We start from the raw sequence: 26,398 nt of genomic DNA, 5'->3' as shown, positions 1-26,398 counted from the left end.
TAGTATGCTATGAGTAATATGAAGGGCAAATGGACAACCTGAATACAAAAGAGAGCTACACATGTAATCATTTGTGATAAGCATAAGCAGTGATTAAGATGCAAGCATCAAATACGTTAAGTAAAAGTTTATTGCATTAAAATTGCATTCACAACACTCTGGACATAAGAATTACTTAAAATATCCATAGTCTTCCTCAGTTATATAACTCTACTGATAAAAATTTGGTGTACAATATTGTGGAAACACATTAGCTTTTTCAGAGAGGTGAGAACATTGTAGAAGTTATTAATACCTGTGAGAACTAAGAGTTGAAGGAAACAAGGTAAGGCTCATTAATGGGAGCTAAGTTCTAGTTAGAATTAAAATATCCTTTTATGCTACCCTACAATTGTAACTATAGGCAATTACATTTTGTTGTTTGCAAAAATAACCCTATATAGTATTTGAATATATTCAATTTAAAAGTTAAACATTACATTATCGAAGAGAAAACATTATTCTGATTTTAATGTTAGAGAATGACATACATCAAACTACAAGATGATACCCATAAACATTCAGAATTGCAACCAATCAAGTAAAAGTAAATGAAATGAGACAGACTAAGAGAAATGGAGAGTTACACACACACACACACACACACACACACACACACACACACACACACACACACACACATGGAGAGACAAAGAGACAGAGATAGAGAGAGACAGAGAGAGACAGTGACAGAGAGACAGAGAGACTCAGAACAGACAGAGGGGGAGAGAGAGAGAGAGAGAGAGAGAGAGAGAGAGAGAGAGAGAGAGAGAGAGAGAGAGAGACAGAGAGACAGAGAGACAGAGAGACAGAGAGAGACAGAGAGACAGAGAGACAGAGAGAGGAACTGAGTTACTAAGATTAAAAATTGTTTGTGGATAGTAACACAACTATGATATGATTTCAAGTGTGAATTATTAAAATCCTACACTATCCTACAATATCTTCATTTAATTTCATTCATTTATCCATTTCAATTGATTTCATCTCAAGCCTACTTCAGGAAAAGTAACTCAAATATATATATTATTTTTTAGTAGGAGGAAGGATAATACCCAAGTCAATACCATGCAATCTCTATCTGTTATTAATTAGGTAAAGATTAAGCTTTCTTCAAATATTGTCTTCAGAATAGACATATGTAAAATATGTAAACATATGATTTACTTGGTAGTTTACTAATAAAAATGTTTATGTGATTATGAAAAATAATAGTGATAATTATGCTAATTTTAGTATATGTGCTCACTATATAATAAAGTTATTTGACTTTGTGTGAGCTAATAGAAATTATATACAGAACATGATGAAGAAAATCAAATAATCTATATTTTAAAACTATTATATTACTATACAACCCTTGCTAATAATAAACATACATGTATTTGTAAGTGTAAATGGTAATACACATAAGTAAGTCGTGTTAAATTCATTGAAACAAATTATATTAAGTACATACCTTTATTGGATTCATTAAAATGCTACAAATTTTTAAAAATATGTAATTTTTTTCAGAGTCTATCTATATTCTCTAACATACTCTAGAGTAAGACCTCAGACCATTCTTTAAATAAGAACTGTTGTTTACCCTGGGGAATTTATAATTGAAGTGAGCTAGTTTGTCTAACAATCACAGGGTTTGATACAATACCATGAAATCTGTTTGTCTCTGCATATTCTTCCTCCTCTTCCTGCACCTTCTCCTTCTGCTCTTCCTCCTTCTCCAACTCTTCCATTTTCCATTTATCCCCTCCCATCTTTATAAACTATCAACCTCTTGTCTGGAATTTTTGTGTGATTTTTTTGAAATGAGATTTAAAATATTTGAAAATTGTAAAAGTATATATATGCATATATATTCTTTTTTTCATTTTTATTAATTTATTCTTGTTATATCTCAATGGTTATCCCATCCCTTGTATCCTCCCATTCTTCCCTCCCTCCCATTTTCCCCCTACTACCCTCCCCTATGACTATTCCTGAGGGGGATTACCTCCCCCTGTATATGCTCATAGGGTATCAAGTCTCTTCTTGGTAACCTGCTATCCTTCCTCTGAGTGCCACCAGGTCTCCCCCTCCAGGAGACTTGGTCAAATATGAGGCACCAGAGTACAGGGGAAAGTCATACCCGGCTCTCCACTCAATTGTGGAGAATGTTCTGTCCATTGGCTAGATCTGGGTAGAGGTTTAAAGTTTACTACCTGTATTGTCCTTGGCTGGTGCCTTAGTTTGAGCAGAACCCCTGTGCCCAAATCTGCCTATCATAATGTTCTACTTGTGGGTTTCTAGGACCCTCTGTATCCTTCTACTTTGCTATTCTCCCATGCTTCTCTCATCTAGAGTCCCACTAGGATATACACTATGGAATACTACTCAGCTATTAAAAACAAGGAATTCCCGAAACTTGTGGACAAATGGATTGAGCTAGAAATGATCATAATGAGTGAGTTAACCCAGAAGCAGAAAGACTCAAATGGTATATACTCACTTATTTCTGCCTACTAGCCCAAGGGGTATGTCCCATGAAAGTCTTCACTTACCAGGAAACTTGGACAGAGGGGAAGACATCCTATATATTCTTTTTAATGATGCAAAATGCAGTATTTTGGCCTGTAACCACTCTTCTTTTATTGGCAGCTGAAATGGCTGCACTTTATGACCATCCAGGCATTTGAGCCATAATGGGATCTATGATGTTTTCTTTTTCATATCTGTGTCACTCAGTCAGTCAGTCAGTCTGTATCTTCTCTTGATTATGATGTAGTGGCAGATTAGTGAACAGTGATGGACAACAAGCATTACTTTTATTTTCATCCAAACTGGAAATGGCATTCAGAGTTTCCATACACAGTACTCATGTTTTTGTCAGAAGACCAAAGCAAGTTCAAGGAAATCTAGAAGATGTCATTTCCAGTTTACCTTCTGTCTCACCAGGAAAGCAACTCATGGCTCATAACAATGTGAACTTGAGACAGTGGATGTAGTATGGATTCAGTCAAGAAGTAGCTCACACTAATGGTGATTTCTGAAATTTGCATGACTAAGAGAATGCATGCATGTATCCACCAAACAGTTATGTTCCTGATATGTTAAAAACAATATTTTTCAATGTAATATTCTGTGACTAAAATAATAGAAAATATTTTTTAACTACAAAGATAAAATTTTCAACAAATTGCTGAATGGTTGTGCAAGAAAATGAATGTCTCTTGAGATAATTTTCTGTATGGTTGAAAGCAAGAATAGTTTCTGCAAAGAATGTATCAATTTGTCCTGAAAATGTTATATATATATAACTATACAGATATATTTATCACTATACAGATTGAGGAAGTTATATTTAGGAATATAAACTTCCTTTCTAAATAGCTGTGCTCGAAAGTAGAAGTAAGCATGAAATACGGTACAGATCTAGAAGTGTCTAACTACCTTGACTGCACAATTGGAAATTATTAACATTGATGTAAAGTAAAAGCTGTGAACCGTGTTCCTTGGTACCATTGATGCCCACTGACATCACACCTACTTAGAGTGTTGGACAAGATTCTGTTTTAGACATGTTACAGCTGTTGTTAAATATATGTAGTCAAGACATTACATCCATAATTACTGTTCTCATTCAGTGCTTACAGTTAAAAAAATGTGTTAAGTTTATGTACAATCAACATGCCAATCAATAGTCATGATTATGTTTATTCAATTGTGATTAAAACTGTCCATGGAAGCGCTGGAGATGTCTCCATGGTTAAGATCACTAGCTTATCTTGCAAAAGACCCAGAGTCAGTTCACAGGACTTGGCACCTCATAATCAACTGTAACTCCAGTTCTAGACAATCCAATGCCCTTTTCTGACCATGCAGTAGTACACATATATGTGTAAAAGAAATTTTACCATAGATGCTTCCCTATCTTAAAAGACAAATAATTCCTTATTTATGTTAAACAGATATAAATATATTATATATTTATATATAATATAATATATATTAAACTAATTTTAAGCAACACCATACATTCTAAATCATTTGTCAGCACAGAAACAAACTCAACCACTAAATTTTTACTTTCCTTATTTTCCAACTCACTAGCACTGAATAATCATTAATCTGCAATTTCTCTTAATTTGCATATTCAAGTTCACATATTACATAGATTTCATTAACAATATGTTCAATTAATCTATAAAGTTAGTTTGTATTTTATGAGATATGTGAAAACAATACTACATAATTTTTCATTTTGTATCTGTTTTCTAGAATATAATGCTTTTTGTGAACTTTCCACAAAGTTTTTTGGTCTTTCTCCTAATTGTGTATCATTCCAAAATACCAATGAAAATTAATTCATCTCAAGATAGTGGGTATTGAAATGGTACACAAAATGTTATTACTGGCATCCTATCTGTGACTATCATACAAACCAAATCTGGTTGGTTGCAACATGGAAATTATAATTGAGAAAAATACATTATAAGCTTCATGGCTCTTTAAGTACTTTCTAACTCTTAAGTAGTATGTGTTAGGATTCTGCTTCAATCCTCCTACCTGTGATGTCATTGCCTACTTGGCACTGGGGCGTGGTGCTACCCAAGATTATAAAAGACCAAATCCTCCTCATGGCTCTTTCTCTTACTCTTTTACTTCTCTCTCATTCTTCCTCTCTTCCATGATCTCTCTGCATGTCTCTCTCTAGAGTATCCCTCCTCCTCCCTTTCCTTCTCTCCCAGAGTCACTTAATAAACCTCATATGATATAATATCTGTTGCCTGGGATCATCTTATTTTATTTTAAGATGCCAGGCAACAGGTATTATATCATACGAGGTTTATTAAGTGAGCACAGAGGGAGAAGGAAAGGGGGGAGAAGTATCCCAGAGAGAGACAGAGACAGAGACAGAGAGACAGAGGAAGAGAAAAAGAGAGAGAGAAGTAAGAGAGTAAGAGAAAGCCATGAGGAGAATTTGGCCTTTCATAATCTTGGGTAGGCCATGTCCCTGTGGCAGGTAGGCAATGACAACACAGGTAGGCAGACTAAAGCAAAATCCTAGCATTCATCCCTTATCCTATAATTTAAAAATGAGGAACATCAGATTGATTTTTATATAAGGTAAGTTAAAATATATAAATGTAGGTTCATTGAAAGGTGCATTTGGCTGCCATGTAAAGGGAAAAGAGAGAGGGAGAAAAGCAATAGCAATAAATGCCCAGGTTATATAGTGAAGGGGGGGGGGAAACGCTCTGCTCTGAAAGTTCACGGTAGGGGGTAGGGTGTCAGCCATGTCCTGCAGCAGATGAGTATTAAGGAATACTAGGAGAACATGGAGCTGTTTGTCCTGGGTCTAGAGCACACATTTGAGGATTTTGTAAATGGATAAGGGGTGAAGTAATCATCCTAACTACTTCCTGCTGACAGTAGGGTGGCAACAGGGGATTAAAAAACTAAAATGCTGGGCAGGTTCTGGAAGAACAGGCTGTTGCATTTGCTGTCCAGCATCTGAGAACATCTGCAGCTAGGATGGGCAAATCAGGCCCAGCTGACATGAGTTGTGAGCTTGGACTGGAATATCTGTGGGTAGCTGCTTTGGTGATGTCCAGGATGTAGAAAGCCTAGCAGAATACTGGAACATATATGTGGGTAGAAGACAAAGTTAGTAAGTTAGGGGGGAAATTCCCATAGGTGTACATTTGAAATTCTTGGGAGACCAAAGAGGAAAATGTTGAATATAAGGAAAGAGACAATGAAGATAATGCTTGATAATTTGAGGAGAGCAAAGAAAAGGTTTGAACATGAGGAACTTCCTTCCATTTTACCTGATTTTTGGTAATAATTAAAAAGTCTCATTTTGCATCTGTCCAAGTTTGGTTGTAGAGGTGTGAAAGCTTAGCAGCCCTTAATGTGGGCATAGGGATTTGAAGTTCTCCAGAAAACATCCCAGAGGAGCCAGGAGAAGCAGCAGATGGACTGTTTCTCATGAGGAGGTGAAATCAGTAATCTATCAGGGCATCCCCACAAATGGACTGTGACTCAAAAAACGGATACACAGACTGTTCCAGCGACTTGTCAGATCTGGTCAGCTGCCAAAAGAGTGCAGCTCTGAGGCTGGCCTGGGGGCACAGCCACCTAGTGCACTAGGATTTTTCAAGGGCCAAACAGTGGGGGGGGGGGGGATGGAGGAAGGAACTGTGTCAGAGATCTCACCCAGTTGGAATAGGTCTAGCTGTTGGTCAGCAAGAAGAATCAGCTCCAGCCATGCAGACCTGGGCTGAGGGTACCTCCACCCCCAGTGAACCAGAGAGGTCTCTAGGGCAAAAAGAAGCATTAAGCAGTTGGTGTTGGACATGGAAAGGGCAATCAGGAAGTTAGGAGAGTCCCAAAACCAGGGAAAGGGAAGTGAATCCCACCCTCAGAGATAGGTATTAGGCGAGAAACTTAGGCTGTTAATTGGCAGTACTTGTCTGGATTACAATTGACCTGAGAAGTGGATTTTCTGTAGTTTACAAGAATTTTTTTATGTTCATAAAGGAAGATAAATTTTAGGCACATTAGTATCACCTATGTTTGAAATCCGCAGTGAAATACTCATTGTTAGACATGTACACATTGTAAGAAAAGGCAGTAGATCTGTAGCGTAGTAGAGGCTTGGGAAAATAACTTTGTGTTAAAAGCATATGTATTCTTTGAGGTGAGCTTAGGAAAAGCAGCAGCATTCTGGATCTTTCTGACATCTGTGGAACAGTAACATGGGGAGGACAGAAATCTGTAAAGCAGGATGGCAAAAGCTTACATTAGCATCAGTACACATCATGAAAAAGGGGTTTCTTCCCTTTTTTAGATTAGAGGTATATAATTCTAGCACAATGAGAGCCATTTTAAGAAAAATCAAAGGAAATTTAAAATCTTGAGCTTAGAACTACAATAAGATCGTATAGTGGAATGTTTTATCATAGCTTATTAATAAATCCCAGCTCTATTGATTAGCATCTTATTAATAAATCAGAGCTCTATTTATCAGTGTCAACTCTCTGAACAGTTAATACAACAATAGCATAGCAAGAGGATGAATAAAACATCCTTTTAGACATGTTGACCCTTATAACTTGCATTTACCAATTTAAAACACCTTCTTAGATCCCCCAACATTCATAAAACACCTTCTTAGACCTTCTAACATTCATAGAATACCTTTCTGCAATCTTTAAGATGTAGGTGAAATTGTTTTAGGTAGTCATTGTCCTTCAGCTAAAAGAATGGTAAAAAGAAGTTTGGTAACAAGGTAGACTGTATCTATTTTTTTTTACTTTATTAATTTATTCTTGTTACATCTCAATGGTTATCCCATCCCTTGTATCCTCCCATTCTTCCCTCCCTCCCATTTTCCCCTTGTTCCCCTCCCCTATGACTGTTCCTGAGGGGGATTACCTCCCCCTGTATATGTTCATAGGGTATCAAGTTTCTTCTTGGTAGACTGTATCTAAACCTGATGGTTAATGCATATGAAGATGACTGGAAAAATATCTGAACTCTTTTTATCTTTAACTTGAGGTCTGTGAGTAAGACACACCTGTTTGTCATTTTAAATAAGATAGTTAGTGTCTAGTAGTTTTAACTAGTAAATGAATTAACCAATGAACTGACATGGTAGATTATTTTGGGCTAAGGAGCTAATTGCCAGATTTCTAGCTATCAAGCTAATATCAGTTTAGCCATCAATGTGATCAGAGACTAGAGAAGGATACATTATAACTATGTATCAATAAAAATGACAGAGATGATTGGTCACTCATATCCCAGTAAATAGACAGGTGTCCCAGTTGTCTCCTCTGGCAGCATGGCACCATGGGCAGAAACAGTCTGGTGTTAGACACAGAGGATGAGAGGCTCTTTCTGTGGAAGGTGGACATGGAAGAGATTGACCTCACCTTATATTCAGCAATGTGAGGCAATAATTCTCGAGTTTGTCCACAGTCCAGGCTGAGCCCTACCAGAGGGAGAGATATTGGGACCAGTTTTTTTCAGTGATCAGAATATGACAATACAGGGTCGAAGTCACCTGCCATTGTGTCTAAATCTTCTGAGACATTGGAGAACTACCTCTATGATCTGGGAATCTGTTTTTATAATAAATTTATACATGTTAAATGCCATATTCAGCAGATCTCTGACAAGTTTGAGAGTTGGCATACTTGACTTAGGCAATACTTGTATCAAGTTAACTGCTCTAAACTATGCTTTGCAAACTTAAATAGAATGTTTTGTTCTCATTTTATGTTTGACCTTGAAAATAAAATTAATCACATTGGTTCTTAGTATGACTAAAAATACATTTTTGAATATGTTAAAGGACTTCATCATTTATAAGACCTTAATAATTAAAGACTAGGAGTTTCAGTTTAATCCCTGTTAAGTTGGAGCCTTAAAAATCACAAACATAGTCCTTAAACACAGTCCATAAAAAGAGAGTAGAACAATTTCCTGTATGGTTAATAACAGTAAATAATAATATTTAAGATCTTGAAATTTTATCCTGCCACAAATGATACTTGTAAAAAAGTTTCTTACATATTATATCTTAGGCTTAAGCACTTTTTCTCTTTGGGTATAATGTAGAGATGCAGACAGGCATGATGGCACATTCCCTTAATCACAATATTCAGAAAAAAGAGACAAGTAGATCTCTGTATATTCTAGGCATTTTGGGGCTTACTATTGAGTTGAGAAGAGCCAAGATTAGATAATAGCCAGATTTTGTCTCAAAACAAAATCTAGGGATGGTGTTTTGTGGTAATAATGAACTAGCCTGTCCTGCAAGAATATGTGCTTTCATACAGTTTTACAAATTAGTATGGCAGTGATTATAGAACAATTATGCATTGCTTGTCAAAAATTAAAATGAATTAAATAAATCAATTTCCTGTATGATTTAATATGCTTCACTAAGGATATAAGTTTAAATTATTTCAGCATTAATAGACATAACTATCCGCATCAACTCTTTATTCAAGAAGATAGTAATAAGAATAGAGATCATCCTTAGTGAGGTAACTCAGACCCAGAAAAACATGTGTTATATATCCATATTTCAATCCACAGACTCAGAGAAGCTATTGAACAAGGAGAGTACAAGAGGGAATGCAGGAATCTCCTTAGAAAGGGAAAATAGAATAGATGCCATGGGTGGGTGGAGGTGAGGGGGAGCAGGAATAGGAGAGATTAAGTGAGGGGGGAGAGTGCAGAAAATGAGTATTGGAATAGACAATTGGAAAGGGGGCTCTTGGGGTGGAGCTAGAAACCTCATGCAATAAAAACTCCCAGGAAAGGATGAAGAGGCCCTAGATAGGACTCTTACCAATGAAGGATACAGAAACCTGAGCCATCTCCTTTAAGCAGGCAAGACTTCCAATGAGCCAGGGGGACACTAACCTAGCCTCAAAAACCTTAGATCTAAAATTTGTGTTGCCTATGAGTAGTTCTGGAGTAAAAGTGGCATAGAAATTATTGGATTGGCCAACCAACTACTGGTCCAACTTAATATCAATACCATAAGAGAGAGAGAGAGAGCCATGCTTGACACTGTCTGGAGAGCCAGGACCTAGAGTCAAAGATTAGTGCCAAGGAAGGACAGCAGGTTACCAAGAAGAGACTTGATACCCTATGAACATATACAAGGGGAGGTAATCCCCCTCAGGAACAGTCACAGGGGAGGGGAATAAGGGGAAAATGGGAAGGAGGGAAGAATGGGAGGATATAAGGGATGGGATAACCATTGAGATGTAACAAGAATAAATTAATAAAGGAGAAAAAATGAAAACAAAAAACAAAAAACCCACAAAAAACAAAATGACTTTGTATTATACTCAGGTTGGTGCCTAGCCCAATTGTCATTAGAGATGCTTCATTTAGCAACTGATGGAAACAGCTGCACAGACCCACTGTCAAACACTAGGCGGAGCTTGGATAATCCTTCAGATAGAGGAGACGGAAGCGTTGTAGGAGCAAGAAGGCTCATAGACACCACAAGAAAACTCACTGAATCAATTAACCTGGGTTCATATTGGCTCATAGAGACAGACCCATGACCAGGGAGGCTGCATGGGACTTACCTAGGTCCTCTGCATGTATGTCACAGGTGTGTAGCTTGGTCTTCTTCTGGGACTCCTAACAGCGAGAGCAGGGGCTGTCTGACTCTTTTGCCTGGCTTTGGGACTCTTCTCTTCATACTGGATTGCCTTGTCAAGCTTTACTATGGGAGGAGGTAACTAGTCCTATTGCAACTTGATATGACATATGTAGTTGATATCTATCGGAGGCCTCCACTTTTCTTAAGAGAAATGTAGATGGAGGAGTAGATGGGGGTGTGCAGAAAAGAGGTGGAAGAGGAGGGACTTGGAGGAGAGGAGAGAGGGGAAATTGCAGTCAGTAGTTAAAAATAATAATAAAAGGAACTCTAAATGTAATTAACATGACATTGCAAGGCCACATTTAAGAATAATTTGCTTTGTAAAGTTAATATTATATTACCAGCATCACTGTTGTCATTATTACAGATACAACTTAAGAGATTAAACACAATTCTTTCATATACAAGTGAAACATAATTTTACTATGTGAATATTTTTACAAATAGGGTGGGGCTTACATAGCAATAAACTCATATTTCACAATCACAGAGAACACAAGGAAAACAGTTAACTAGAAAAGGTCCTAAAATCATGAAACCTAATTTTCAGCTAACATCATTACCTCAATAAAAGGGAGTGCTCTGAACTCTACGAGAATTGATTAATATTTAAGGATATTTCCAGAGGCAGGAGGAGGAAGAGAAGGGAAAGAGAGGAAGGAGAGGGTGAAATTCTAGTTCATGGTAATTACTGTATCTACTAAGTTTGAGAACATTCTGATTTTTTTTTTTACTTTCTTAATGTTACTATTATGGTTACTATCATATTTTAACAACCCTATGATGATTATCGGTAACACTTCTTCATAAAACTAAAATATAATGTGAGCCTTAGAAAATTAAAATACCTCTTTATACTTAATCTCCATTATCTGTGACAATCTGAATGATAACATGCTGAACTTGTATACAAATATACCACCTTCTTGTTAATTCTCATTTTTTTTTCAGAGGCAAAATAAAAAAGTATGTCAAGACACAGGAAACTGAGTTTAATAAGACTACACAGTCAATTATTACAATATGCTTGGACAAAAATGTATGTTTTGAATCATTGTTAAGTAAGTAGCAAGAATGAGATTTGGGTATATGATAAGAAAAGATAATAGTTGAGATAAAATAATAGTAGTATTTTGATTATTCCTATTAGATTATAAAAACATTTATCTTGCAAATCTTCCAAAATAATGTTGATGACATGAACACATATGGGTGTATAAACACATGGAACAGACAGTAGTACTTTGGGAACAATTTTTCCCTAATTTCGCATTAAAATGAGTTGTAATTTCATTAAATTAACATAGTAATTAAAATTCAATTTTATATGACTTAATTTTAGGAAAATTACTATATACGAGAAAGACATTTAGCAGCACCTTTTATTTCTCAGTCTCTTCAGGGCCTCTTTCACATCCTTGTTCCTCAGGCTGTAAATCAGAGGGTTGAGCATGGGGATCACAAGGATGTAAAACAGCGAGCTCATTTTGTCTTGATCAAGAGAATAAGAAGAACTTGGCCGGAAATACATGAAAAGCACAGTTCCTTGGAAAATTGCAACTGCGGTCAGGTGGGAGGCACAGGTAGAGAAGGCTTTGTACCTCCCCTCAGCAGAATGGATCTTCAAGACTGATGTGATGATGTAACAGTAAGAGACAAGAACTCCCGAGATGGTGCTCAACTCAATAAACCCGAAAATTGTGAATATTGCTAACTCATTGACCTGTGTGTCTGAGCATGACAGTAGTAAGATGGGAGGGATATCACAAAAGAAATGATCAATTTCATTAGACCCACAGAAACATAAGTGAAATGTCAATGTTGTGTGTATGAAAGAGTCGGCCACACCTACAAGATAAACCCCAGCCATTAGCAAGGAGCACAGCCTGCTGGACATGTTTGCTGTGTAGAGTAAAGGGTTGCTGATGGCCTGGTACCGGTCAAAAGCCATCACTGCCAGCAGTATGCATTCAGAATCTACAAATGTACAGCAAATGAAGAACTGCAGAGCACAGGCAAGAAAAGGAATTGACTTGTCATTGCCAATTATGCCTAACAGCATCTTGGGTCCAACTGCTGTGGAGTAGCAGAGGTCACAAAAAGAGAGGTTACTGAGGAAAAAGTACATTGGAGTTTGAAGCTGGGGATCCACTATAATTAAAATAATCATTCCAAGGTTTCCAACAAGATTGATGAGATAGACCAGTAGAAATATTGTGAACAGAGCCATTTTTACCTCAGAGTTGTTTGTAATTCCCGTTAATATGAACTCCGTAAATGAAGAGCAATTTTCTCTCTCCATTCTTCTTGGCTTCAAAAATGTTTAGAAAATGTTCAAGAGGAGGGGAAGGGTATATTTTGCTTTCTGAACAGCAACAATCCACCTGAAAGACAGAAGATCACTGTCTTCACATGCTATTAGCATCCCATAAGAGAGTCTATGTCAGTGTGAAGATACATTTCTTTTTAGTTAAAAGATTTAAGAGATAACATCTCAGCTTGGGTGATTAGATAATTTGATATAATTTCCTTGCTATTCATGAAGGATGTTGCTTTCAACAAATTCCATAATTTCTGTGTGATATTTTCTTGCCATACAGTGTATTTGGCTGAAAGCAGTATTTAAAATTCAAAATGACACCAAAGAACTGTGGCATTACAGGCAGTACAAAAGACCTTCTGTTCTTTGAAAAGTCATATGACAGAAAAAAGACCTCATTACCCCCCCTAATAAATCATGATGGCTTTAAAAAGAATTTTTTATCAGTTATAGAAATACAGACTAGGCTACTGAGTAATACTAATAGGCTTCTACATCTACACCTGATGCAAGTTTCTGTTGGAAACTTCATAGTTGGTACTCAGTTCTTATTACCTGTTAGCAGCAGTCAAGGTTCTGCTACTCACAGATCTCACAGATGAATCTTCTGACCAAGACATATGCCACAAAATATAACAAAAGTATTATGCATTTTCATTAAGTCTGATTCTAAAATTAATTTACTACTATATACTCCAAAGCTGTCCATCTCACAGACAGCAGCAACTGATAAAGCTCACTAACCTGCTTTCTTACATGCACTAACCTGCAGTGCATGTGAGGCAGGAAAGGAAGGAAGACCTAGTTTAGTGTCCTCTCCTTCTCTGCCCATGGGTGCCTCAAGTGGCCCAGAGGTATGGAACTACATGTCCCAGGGAATTGTAGCTTACAGAAACAATAAGGAACTTCTCCATAACTGTTCATCAGGATCTAGAGTTTCCTGTTCTAGAAATATAGAGCATTGTGATTTATCATTCCTTGAAATAAGATAAAAACTCCTATGGCTAACTGTATGTCTTGGCACAGGTCAGATTCAGAATAACAGAACCCTGATAACTTTCATTGCAGAATGGAACTATTATTTAATACTTCAAACAACTCTGGAAGTTGGATGACGAATAAATATATTTCTGAAATATATATATATATATATATATATATATATATATATATATATATATATATATATAAAATCTCTCTATCTCCTTGTCTCTGTCTTTGCCTCTGATTCTGTCAGTCAGTCTGTCTGCCTGTTTCTGTCATTGTCTCTGTTTCTCATGCTTTATTTCTCTCTCTCTCTCTCTATGTACTTCATAAAAACTCTGTCTTTGTCCTGGTGATGTGTGAAAAATGGAATGTGGATGAAGAACATTTCAGTAATTTTTTAGATCTAACAAATCATGGCACTATGCACACATGAAAGTTAATTTGAATATGTTATTCACTGTCTGCAATCAATTTTGTCATAAAAAGTCCATTAAGTTCATGAATGTGTTTACATAATTATAGAAAAAATAAAGTCTTTGTTATGTAGCCAGATTGAAATTAAATTTTCATTCTTCCCTTTTTCTGCAAATAAATATTTTAAGCAATTAAAATGAAAACACATGAACTAAGAAAGCAAAACTTGACTGTTAACATTATATTCTATAAAGGTAACTTTTCAGAATTTAATCTTATGTATTTAGATTTGGAAACTTAACACCTACCTTGGTTGAGCTGGTCTCTGCCAGATAAACACAAGACAGGTAGGATTTTTATCTTACTGGGGGGCATTTGGGACTACAGACTTATTTCCCTCAGGACTTGGTGTGATTAATTATAATTCTGGGTCTGGATTCTATGTGGTATGTCCACTGTTAATTGTTTATTATGGTAACCAAATTAATACATATCAGAAGAAAAACCACTAATTATTTCATATAACCTAAGGTTTACTTCTCCAATCAAAGCAGAAACTTATTAAAACTCAAAAAGCCACTCCACTCCACCAGCCCCATCCCTTTCTGACATATTTCATACTTCATCATTTTAATCTTTACATTATCTCAGGAATACATCAACTTTGACAGAATTATTTTATTTCTTATTAAGAAATGATATATTATAGTATTCACTTTTTAAAAACAAATCTTACTTGTTTTTCACTGTATTCATTGGTTGTATAGCCAACAACATTACATAATTCTACACTTCCTAAAACTTGAGTAATAAATTTATACTTATTATATGCAGTATGCATTTCTAGCCTTCATCCCCCATTTGTTCTTCTGCAGTCTTTGGAATACACATTTCTTATTATAAGAATCTGCCTATCCAGGACAGAACATAAAAGTATAACTATGTAAAATGTATCCTCTTGCAACATATTTCAGATGTCTACCCAAAGGTTTTTCAAGTAAACTGTAAATGTATGCATGAAAATTTTTTCTTTTATGGATAAAGTCCTACTAACATGTGTGTTTGCACACAAAAGCACATCTATTCCCTAAGGAACAGTCAGTGTATTGATGCTTTCTGGCTAATTTCTAGCCATTTAAATAATTTATTAACATGAATTTTAATGTCAATGTTAAAGGTGCTTTCTTCACACATTGGATTGGTCGTGTGTGCGTGTGTGTGTGTGTGTGTGTGTGTGTGTGTGTGTGTGTGTGTGTGTGTGTCCTTTGACTCCTACTTGAGACCAAAGCAGAACATTAGAAGTCTTCCTAGTACTCTGTACTTTACTCCCTTGGCTAAGAGTGTCTAACTTAATCCAAAGCTCACAATTTTTGGCTGGGCTGACTGGACAGTGAGCTCTCAAGTATGTGCCACAGTGCTGGAGTTACAGGTGCTCGAAATTTTCTAAGGGATGTTGGAGGTTCACACTCAGGTCTTTGTGCTTGCACAATAAGCACTTCATTGGATCATGTTCTTATCCCCCAATGAGTAGACCTCTCACAACACTGGTTTCATGATATTGCACATTCTATATACTTAGTATATTCCATATTTGAACTAACTTTCTTCATCTAAAATCATAAAAATATCTTAGTCACTTTTCCATAGCTGCGACCAAGGTAGTTCTTATAAAACAAAGCATTTAACTATATGCTCGTTTATAGTTTCAGAGGGTTCATTCACTATTATCATGTGGGAGCTCATGGTGACACACACATAGTTACTGAAGAAGTCGCTGAGAACTACATTCTGATCCATAGGCTGATAGAGAGCACAAGACACTGGGCCTGCATGCAGCTTTTAAACCTTAAAGCTCACCCACAAAGGCAGCCTTCCCCCAAGAAGGCCACACCTATTCCAGTAAGGTGCGGAGGGCAGAGCATCCTAATCTTTTAATTCTTTTCAAACAGAGTGATTCCCTGATGACTAAGTATTCAAACACATGAGCTTGCTGAAGCCATTCTTATTGAAACTACCACGACCACCTTATATAGAACATCATCATCTGTTGAGTTTTTTTTATTGCATGTATATACTAGTTTGAATATTTAAAAATAATTGCTGAAATGTATTAATTATTTTAGAATAATCGAAGTTGAAAATAATAATAAAAATTAGAAAAAGATTGGGTTGGGAAAACATTTCTCTAGTGAATACATTCTATGCAAAGTTAATTAAAGCCAGTGGAAATGTGTGGTGGTTTGAATAAAAATGGCCCCCATAAGCCTATTGGGAATGGCACAACTAGGAGACGTGGTCTTGTTGGAGGAGGTATCACTGGGGGTGGTCTTTTAGATCTAAGATGCTCAAGCCAAATCTAATGTGGCAGTCTCTTCCTTCTGCTTGCATATCCAGAGACCAAAGCCTCAGTTCCTTTTCCAACACATGTTTACCTGCACTCAACAGAATAAAAAAGTAATAAAAAGGAAAGGAAAGATTATTATAGTTTCCAGGTATGGTGGAGGAGAAAGTTTATTATAGATATATGGGATAGCACAGGTGGACACAGACAGATCTGGGACAGTCCAGAGTAATCTTGGCCCTGAAGCATGTGGGAAGGCCAGGGAGAAGACAGCAGAGAGAAAGGGGAAACAAATGCAGCAGCCAAGAGGTCAGTGGAAACAAGTGCAATCACCAGGGGGCCAAAAATACAAATGGGGTGGCTAACCAAGTGTCTGCATTCTGTACTGAAGAGCAGCCCAGCCCCCGGAGCTGGAGAGTTTAGAATAGTAGGCGGGATATGCTGGCCATACCCTGAAACAGGAGGAACATAGAAGTGAACGAGGTCCATTTTGAAATGCTAAATATGCACCTCAGCTATTTCTCCCGGTTTTGAAACTTAACAGTTTAACTTCATGACGTGCTTCAGGCCATGACGATAATAGACTAAACCTCTGTTGTTATAAGGCAGCCTCAGTTAAAAGTTTCTTTATAAGAGTTGCTGTGGCCATGGTGTCTCTTCACAACAAGAGAAACCATAAGTCAGACGATATGCAATGCATGCACTTGGGATTCTGCAATGTGAAGCATAACGCTGCAATACAAGGATGTACAGAGGCAGAGGTGCCTTTGCAAGCCAGGAACAGAAGGTGAGAGTCTGGGTCATTACCCTTTTCAAATGCTTTTCCTCGCATCCATTCCTTTCTTCAGTATCCATATCTTTAAATATGAGACAGGGTATCGCAGCAAAGTTTCTGTTCTCCTGAAAACTGGATATAAACATTAACTTTAGAATTATTCTGCTGAGACTTCATTTTATGGCAGTTTTGAAGCTCATTAAGAGTTATTTTTTCACTCAAAATTTAGTTTAATGTCTATGACTTACATTAGATGATAGCATTCATGATCATAAACACAAAGACAGTGCAGCATGAAAGAAAATATGTAATACAGAAAAGCACCTAATCAATGAGATGTTTATTCTTTGATCCAGGGTTTAATTATGTAGTCTAGCACCACTATGACACAGAATCCTCTTGCCGCTCTCTGTATTATGTCTGTCTTTCTGCTATGTGTCTGAAGTTTGATTTATAAATATAGTGTTTCAGTGAGAGAAATGAAAAAAGCTATCAGCGCAAAAAGAATAAAATCTAAGAAAGTCTATAAATATTATTAAATTTAATTTAATAAATCTTAATACAATGAATGGCTAGCTGTGCTCATTATGTAATCTCAGATGTGGGTTACTGAGATGAGAGTTCCATTATTTCAAGGCCAGACTGGAAAACATGATGAATAGCTGAAAGTGAACATCAGTATTAGAGATGTGGTGTGCACACTGAATACAGCAGGCTACCAAGAAGAGACTTGATATCCTATGAGCATATACAGGGGGAGGTAATCCCCCTCAGGAACAGTCATAGGGGAGGGGAATAAGGGGAAAATGGGAGGGAGGGAAGAATGGGAGGATTCAAGGGATGGGATAACCATTGAGATGTAACAAGAATAAATTAATTTAAAAAAAAAAAGAAAAAAAAAGAAAAAAAGAATAAATATTTAAAACCTTCAATTGCTTTTGATTTTCTTCAAAGCTTTCTTTACATCCTTGTTCCTCAGGCTAAAAATCAAATGATTCAGCATGGGAATTACAAGGGCATAAAATAGAGACTTAATTTCCTTTGATAAAGGGAATAAGAATAACGTGATCAAAAATATCTGAGGAGTAGAGTTCCCTGAAAAATGGCAAAAGCAGTCAAGAGCAGTGTATAGGTGGTGAAAGCTTTGAATCTCTTCTCAGAAGAGTGGATTTTTTTCTTTTGGCTTTTAGAAACATGGTTTCTCTGTATAACAGCTCTGGCTGTCCTGGAACTCTCTCTGTAGTCCAGGATTGCCTCAAACTCATGGAGATCCACCTGCCTCTGCCTCCCAGGTGCTGGGATTAAAGGCTTGTGCCACCACCACCCAGCCCCAGAAGAGTGGATTTTTGGATCTGACTTAGACATGAACTCTGGTGCCCCATATTTGACCACCTCCTCATGGTGGGGAGGCCTGGTGGCACTCAAAGAAAGAATAAGTAGGCTACCAAGATGAGACTCGATAGCCTACGACTATACAGTGGGGAGGAGCTCCCCCTCAGGCATAGACCTAGGAGAGGGGAATAGGGTGAAAGCAGGAGGGAGCGATGAATGGGAGGATATAAGTGATGGGATAACAACTGAGTTGTAATCTGAATAAACTAATAAAAATTTTAAAACAAACAAAAAAAGGACTAATGAAATTATAGAGAAGAGACAAAGACCCATGAAATGGTACACAGTTAAAGGAAACCGTAAATAGTGAATAATGACAACTCATTTAATTGAGTATCTGGGCAGGAGAGGAGGTAAAGTGCCTGAAAAATCACAGAAGAAGTGGTTGATATTATTGAACTCACAGAAAGAAGTATGTATCAAAGCATTTTTAAGTGCCCAACTGGTAAGCCTGAACATGATCATGGAATATACCATGCTGGGCATGCTCTGCTCTGTAAGCCTCATACGTATCAAAGGCCATCACTGCTAGCATTCCACTCTCAGCATCTGAAAAGTTACAAGAAATGAAAACCTGCAGAACGCAGTCCCTGAAGAGACTTGAGTTGTCCTTGCCAAATGTATCTACCAGCATCTTGGGACCAATTGCAGTGAGATAGCAGAGACCACAACTAGAGAGGCTGCTCAGGATACATGGACCTGGGTATCTATTCTGATCAAAATGATCATACCAAGTTCCTGCAGACAACTGAGGAGTAGAAATATAGAAATATAGAAATATGGCAAACCCAAATATTATTGGCAATGTTCCCCCTTAATAAATTCAATCAAGGAACACTTTCCTATTCCCATTATTTGTTCCATTCTATAATCAAAAAATTAAAATTTCATTTTAACTTCTAGATATTAACAATCTATTTTGAGGTACAACATAATTCATTTGCTTCTCACCTGTCTTAAAGTATTAGAATATCTGAGGCCAGATTTTTTTCTTGCAACCTCTTCCTAATCTATTTGTTAATAACAAATATGGACAGTTTCTGACATAGACAGTTGAAAAACTGGGATGTGCCTATGTGACACTGAGGTGCACGATTTCTGCCTGTTCATTATTGTATGTAATGTCTACAAGTCTTATTGCAGGAGATATATTGGATACATTGGTTCTCACATCTTTAAAATATTATGAAATAAACACAGTTGTTTGAGAGACAGGATATACTTTCAGAGCACATTATTTCTATTCTTTTAGATATTAAACACATGACAGCTCTTTTATTTTAGAAAGAGCACATAAGCTTAAAACTAATTTTATTGGTTTAAAAATAGTCAATGATTTATTACTGTAATAATGTCAAAATATGCTTAATTGGTTATAGAAGTAAAGAACAGAAATATTTACTAGTAACAAAGAAGATGGCTATTCCTTTTCCGTTTCATTTTAATTTATTTTTAAATGTTTTTATCACTGTACTTAATTTGTGTGTGCATACATGTGCTACCTTACTTGCTTTTACATGGGTTCTGTGCATTTGAACCCAGGTGATTATGATTAAACAGCAAGTGTTTTACCCACAGAGCTATCTCTTGGCTCTTTTAAAATATTTTTAAAATTCTTTTTGGTATGTTGAGACAGGGTTTCTCTTGAAGTCCTGGCTGAAGTGAACTCACTTTGTAGACTAAGCTGACCTTGAACTCACACAGCTCCATTTGTCTCTGACTTACAAGTGCTGGGACTAAATGTGGGCACCACCACACCAGGCTTTTTGATTGAAACAAAGTTACACCATTTCTCCACAGTAGAATCAAATAGCTCTAGTGTTAAATGCCCATTCTGAATCATCCCCAACATCTCTTTCTTGTACAATTTCTCTTCAATATTAACATATTGATTTTGTTATCTCAATTAGGAGTATCACTATTCATTTTTAAGGGTTATTTATTTTTTATCTTATATGTATGAGCATTTTTTCATGTATGGGTTTATGTGTACAACATCAGTGTCTGTTGTCAACAATGGGCAGAAAAGGACTTTGGATCTCCCACAATGAAAGTTACAGGAGATTGTGAGCTGCCACATAGGTACTAGGAATTGCAGCCAGTTTCCCTGCAGGATGGATTCATATCATCTCTCCAGGTCTATAATATGTTTAAAAATTCACATTTCTCTTTAGAATTTCCATAAGGTTATAGAACTCTGGCCACTACCTAATTATAGAACTTTTATCACCTTACCATGATCATGTTTTTAGCGAACACATCTACTTTCACTTCATCTTTTACAGTTAATGTATTGACTGAACAGGCAGGAGTTTGTTTAGAAAATAAAGTCTTTGGAAGATGGATTTTTTTTCCCTGATTCTGAACTTTCATGAAAACTCCTCAGCTTCTTGATGGACTATGATCATAAATAGGGATCTCACAGAACATAAAATCTTTGTTATATTGGCAGTCATTCCTACAGTAACTAATCTACCAAAGATGCTCATCTAAATGGCCATGACATTTTCACAGATTCTATTCTGATTATCTTATTATAAACATGATACTATTTTAAGTCTATATATAAATAATATTTAAAATGACATCCATAGTGTTAATTTTACCCAAGAAGAGTAAAGACCACCAAACCAAATTTTGGTCAAATGAAGGAAGCATTAATTCTGTGCACAACAAAGCACAAAGCAGCTATCCTTCCCTAAAGTGGAAGTCAGTAGACCAACAATGAGCTAACTTTATAGGCTCTTTTCTATAGGGCAAACCCAGTAACTGATGGTTTACAGAAGGAATTTGGCAGCTCAGAAACTTGGCAAACAAAATACAGAAGCAGATAGCAGTTTAAAATTACTTGGCCGAATATCATGTGATTTGATAAAGGGAGGTCAAGACATGGTCAGGGTGTGGTTCACATCAACTTACAGGAAACAGAAACTTAAGTTTTATAGTAAACTGGAACATATTTTGATGTAATAGTATGGCTTATGATCTTAAGATGGAGTCAGACTGGTCCATCAGTAGATTTCTATATCTGTATTTATTGAGGTGATCTTTACTTCCAACTTCTGTAATTGTTAATGTAATTTCTTTGTAAACATCCACTTATTGACCCAATTTTGCTTTCCATAAATAAATCTTCCTAGATGAAGATGTAGATGTAATAAATAATAAAATTTGTTGACACTCATCATTATAAACTTAAAACATCTATCTAGACCTAAAATTGATCTTAACCCCTAAACAACTAAGCTTACTTGTAAAACTAAACTAAAACAACTAAGCACTCTGGTCTTCAACCCCATCAGATACTTGAGAAGGAATAAAATTAATTGCCTGATTATACAGGGAGTGCATGTTGGCAGCTTCCCAAAGAGAAGATGACAGAGATGGTTTGCTGCATGAACAGTCACCCAAAATTCTCTATAACATTGTAGCATCATCTTCAGCCTTCTGGACCAATATATATGACAGATATATTTGTGAGGGAGGAACTATTAAGGACTTGTTTACCCTGTCTTGGTAGAGTTTGGCCATCAATTCTGCCTGTATCTGAGCTTGCCCATTTTTAAGCAGAATTCTGTCTGTGGTAGAAACAAGGACATTTTGCCCAGTGGCTTGTTTGAAGCCATGTCTATAAGGAGGTTTTTTGATGGTCACCATCTTCCCTGAGGTAGGTTGTGTGTTGCCAGGTTTTACCTGTCTCATTGTAAATGTATCTTTGAAATAAAAATATCAACTCATCATACAGGAAAGATGTTTTCTTCAAGGCTGCCAAATACAAATAGCCCAAACACTATGAATGTAACATTTATATAATTCCTGATAGTTTCATTGTTCTTCCTGCTGTAGGTAGTTTATTGTATATATGTATAATAATATAAATGTAAATGTAAAAATATTTAATAGATAAATAAATAAGAAGTAAGAAGAGAAAAAATTGCTGATAATTAGGAATTTTTCAAACCAATGGTAATCAGTAACACTAACCTATACATTTATTTTTTATTTTGTTTCATTTATCAGGGTCCTTAACCTCTCTGCCTGTCGCCTGCACAGATCTTTCCGGGGCCAGCAGTCTTCAGCAGATATTGAATCCAGTTCTATTCAATATCCCAGGATCTCCTTAGAACTTATATTTAACCTTCTTCATAATTTCTGTCCTAGTTTGCCCTCTCCTGCTGAGATAAAGTACTCTGAGATCAAATAATGGGAGAGAAGGTTTTTTTTCCAGCTTATACTTCATAGTCCTGGAAAGGAGTCCAGAGCAGGAAACCAAATAGAAACGCTAACAGAAACTAAAGAGTAACACTACTTACTGGCCCCACTCAGACTCACGCCCAGCTACCATTCTTACCCATCCCAGGAATGGTACCTGTCACTCACACATCAGTCAAAACATCTCTTACAGACATGGACGTAGCCAATCTCAACTGGGAAATTTCTTAATTGATGGAATATTTTCCCTGATACCTCAGTATATATTGTGCAAAGCATATTATATGCAGGTGTCACATATTCATGCCTTGTATTCTTGCCATACCTTACATTACCTGCTCTTAGCTTCCCTCCATGACTACCTCAATGTGGTTCAGACTAGCGCTTGCCTTCATCTGTGTGATGAATATGGAGAAACACTTTCCTAAGAAATTGGAAATTCCTGGGGAAAGCCTTCTATTTAAGCTTTTTCTTTAAATGAACCTGGTTCTGCAGACAGTAGAGCCTTCATGGAATGAAGCTTATCTGAGTGCACTCATCTTCTCCTGGTGCGGTATGGGTTGCTTCTGTGGTGGTGCTGATTTGGTTACCACGCACTTCTGCTTATCAGTTCATCATCTCTGAACTCAGCTCTACTCTGGCTTCAGGGCATAGACAGACTGAAGCCAGACTCTTGGACAAAATATGACAGGAATTGTCCCTATTACATTTCCTGAGAGAATTCCTGGGCTTTTTTTGAAAACACATTAGCCAAGTATTTTCAATACTGTCTTCAGTACTGATTTGATATTGTTGTCCTCTGAGCTCCCACTAGAGTGGCCCATTAAGCTGTGTGTGTGTGTGTGTGTGTGTGTGTGTGTGTGTGTGTGTGTATGTGTGTGTGTGTGTGTGTGTGTGTGTGTTTTAAACCAAATTTCAAAACTCTTTCTGATTCATCCTCAAATTCTTTTCAGTAGTAATGAAGGGACTGCATTCTGATGTTTGAATTTTAATTAACATACATGTGTTAGGAATCATTATGAAGTGCTCAACCATAATTTGTTCTGTTCCTCCTCCTTAACTGTTTTTTCCTAGTTTCCTTTCTCCCCATTTATACTCTTAAATCCCAGTAGTCCCTTCCCATTTTAATGTCACATACATTCAGTTATCTATCGCTCCTTTTAAAAAACCTTTTACCCCTTCTTTATTTAATAACTTATACATTCTCTCTCTCTCTCTCCCTCCCTCTCTCTCTCTCTCTCTCTCTCTCTCTCTCTCTCTCTCTCTCTCTCTCTCTCTCTCACACACACACACACACATATATGTGTGTGTGTGTGTGTGTGTGTGTGTGTGTGTGTGTGTGTGTATTGAAAGATAGAACCTGTTTATGAGTGAGAGCATACAGAGTCCAAGTTACCTTACATAATATAATGATTTCCAGATTAAATTCTATTTTCCTATGCAGCACAATAAAATTCCATAGTATACATGCAACATATTTTCAGTATAAACTCTTCCACTGGTGCACATATATGCTTAATACATTTCTCAATGTTTGTGAATAAGCAGCAGCAATATGGATGTGGAATGTCACTATTTTTGGGTAGGATTAGTCCTTTGCATAGATGGTCATGAATCGTATGTCAAGCCACATCCTAGTTTTTATTTTAGCTTTTCAACAAATTTCCCCACAGCCTTGCATATATTTATTATTATTATTACTTATTAGTGTTTTTACAATAGCCATTAGTTGGAGTGGGATGAAATGTCAAGGTAGATTTTATTTCTGTTTCTGAGATATTAAATGACTAAGGATGTTGAATACCTAAAAATAATTATTATATTAAAAACTATTTTAATTTAACCTATTTACATATTATCTATCTAACATCTATCTATCTATCTATCTATCTATCTATCTATCTATCTATCTATCATGTGCTCTGGGTGTGTGCCTTTGTCTGGGCATTCAAACACTACAATACATATGTGGAGATCAGAGGACAAATTTATAGGCCTTGCTTCTCTCTTTCTGTGAAACTGAACTCAGGTCATTAAGCTTACTGTGTAGTCTCTTAAGTACAGAGCTAACTTCTAGCCCTTGTGCACATTATAGACACAATGCATTAATCCTCAGAAGGGAGGTGAAAGAAAGGAGGAGAAGAAAGGAAAGAAAGGGAAAGGAAAGGAGAGGAGAGTGAAGAGAAGAGGAGTAATCCAGAATGTCCAAATTGTCAAATCATGATCCTCCTGTTTCTATGTTTGCCTTTGAGATCCTTGAATTTAAAATGTACCACATCACACTCAGCTTCACTTTTAACTCCTTAAAGTGTACATTAGTTGGAATTGAGAAATGCATTTGGCTGTGTCATTGAACAATGTTTGAATGGTTGTATCTGTAGAAAATGTGTACATTTTGCTGCGCCATGTTGCTACAAGTTCCTACTGACGCATCTGTAGTTGGAGTGTGATGAATCTTGAAGCAGATTTTGTCATGGAGATTGTACTTTGGACCTTAGAGCTTTCTTGGCAGCATCTTTTACGTCTTTATTTCTCAAACTGTAAATCAGTGGGTTCAACACCGGGATGATAATGGTGTAGAACACTGAGATGATTTTATCAGTATTAGGGGAATAGAGGGAGCTGGGCCGAGAGTAAATGAAGAGAAGTGTGCCCTGGTAGATGGCCACAGAGGTCAGGTGAGAGGCACATGTGGAGAAGGTCTTCTTTCTCCCGCTTGTGGAGCGAATCTTCAAGACTGAGAGAAGGATGAAAAAGTAGGAAACGATGATGATGAAGAAACAGATGATCTCCACTGAACTCCCATAGGTGGAAAGCAGCCACTCATTAATGGACGTGTCTGTACAGGAGAGCTTCAGCAGAGGAGGTAGGTCACAGAAGAAATGATTAATGACATTTTTGTCACAATATTTTAGAATGAAAGCAAAGGATGTATGAACCAGGGAACTCATGTTGCCACCAACATATGAAAGCACAATCAGCCATATGCACAGACTCCTGGACATTGCAACTGTGTACAATAAAGGATTGCAGATGGCAACATAGCGATCATAGGCCATGGCTGCCAAGATAAAGGACTCAGTATCAGCAAATGTACAGAAGAAATAAAATTGTAGGGCACAACCGAGGTAAGAAATAGATTTCTTTGCTGAGAGGAAATTGACGAGCATGTTGGGAACAATAACCGAGGAATAACAGAGGTCTACAAAGGAGAGGTTGCTAAGGAAAAAGTACATAGGGGTTTGAAGGTGTGGGTCTGTCTTGATTAACAACATCAAGCCAATATTTCCTGTTAAGATCATGCCATACAACATCAGGAAGACAAGAAACAGGACGATTTGGAGTTCAGCCCTTGTTGGAAAACCTAACAAGATAAATTCAGTGACCAGGGTGTAGTTTCCATTCATAAATTCCATTTATATGTAGGTCTTTGTTTTTTGTTTTTGAGAAGACTAAAATCTTAAAAATATGATGCAGGAGGAAAGAAAGAGATAATTGAGAATAAGGTTATTTCATTATTTGTAGAAGTTAGTAAATAAATAAAATGTATGCCCAAACTCTTTCCCAACATAAAATATTATAGATATATTTCAGATTTTAGTGGATGCTAAGTTGCTTTGTGTTATTTGATTCATTACCCATTCTGACATTGGACACTTGACTTTTCCTGCACTATGTTAAAACAATGCATAATTTTGTTTACATTTTTGTACTTAAATATAATATAGTACTATGGTAAAA

General features: G+C 36.6%; 2 protein-coding genes across 2 annotated transcripts; both read right to left on the bottom strand.

Moving 5' to 3' along the window:
* Positions 1–11,585: 11,585 nt before the first annotated feature.
* LOC311606878 (olfactory receptor 5W2-like) lies at positions 11,586–12,518 on the bottom strand (the record flags this gene model as incomplete). Its single annotated transcript, XM_084798280.1, has 1 exon — positions 11,586–12,518. One exon carries the CDS (start codon positions 12,516–12,518, stop codon positions 11,586–11,588), a length of 933 nt encoding a protein of 310 aa, XP_084654406.1.
* Positions 12,519–25,128: 12,610 nt separating this feature from the next.
* On the bottom strand, positions 25,129–26,073 carry LOC311606808 (olfactory receptor-like protein OLF1; the record flags this gene model as incomplete). The annotated part of the gene is made up of 1 exon (XM_084798219.1): positions 25,129–26,073. One exon carries the CDS (start codon positions 26,071–26,073, stop codon positions 25,129–25,131), a length of 945 nt encoding a protein of 314 aa, XP_084654345.1.
* Between the last annotated feature and the right edge of the window lie 325 nt (positions 26,074–26,398).

The sequence above is a fragment of the Acomys minous genome (assembly GCF_964271855.1).
Source record: "Acomys minous genome assembly, chromosome: 10".
Lineage (NCBI taxonomy): Eukaryota > Metazoa > Chordata > Mammalia > Rodentia > Muridae > Acomys > Acomys minous.
This window is presented reverse-complemented; position numbering and strand designations above follow the sequence as displayed.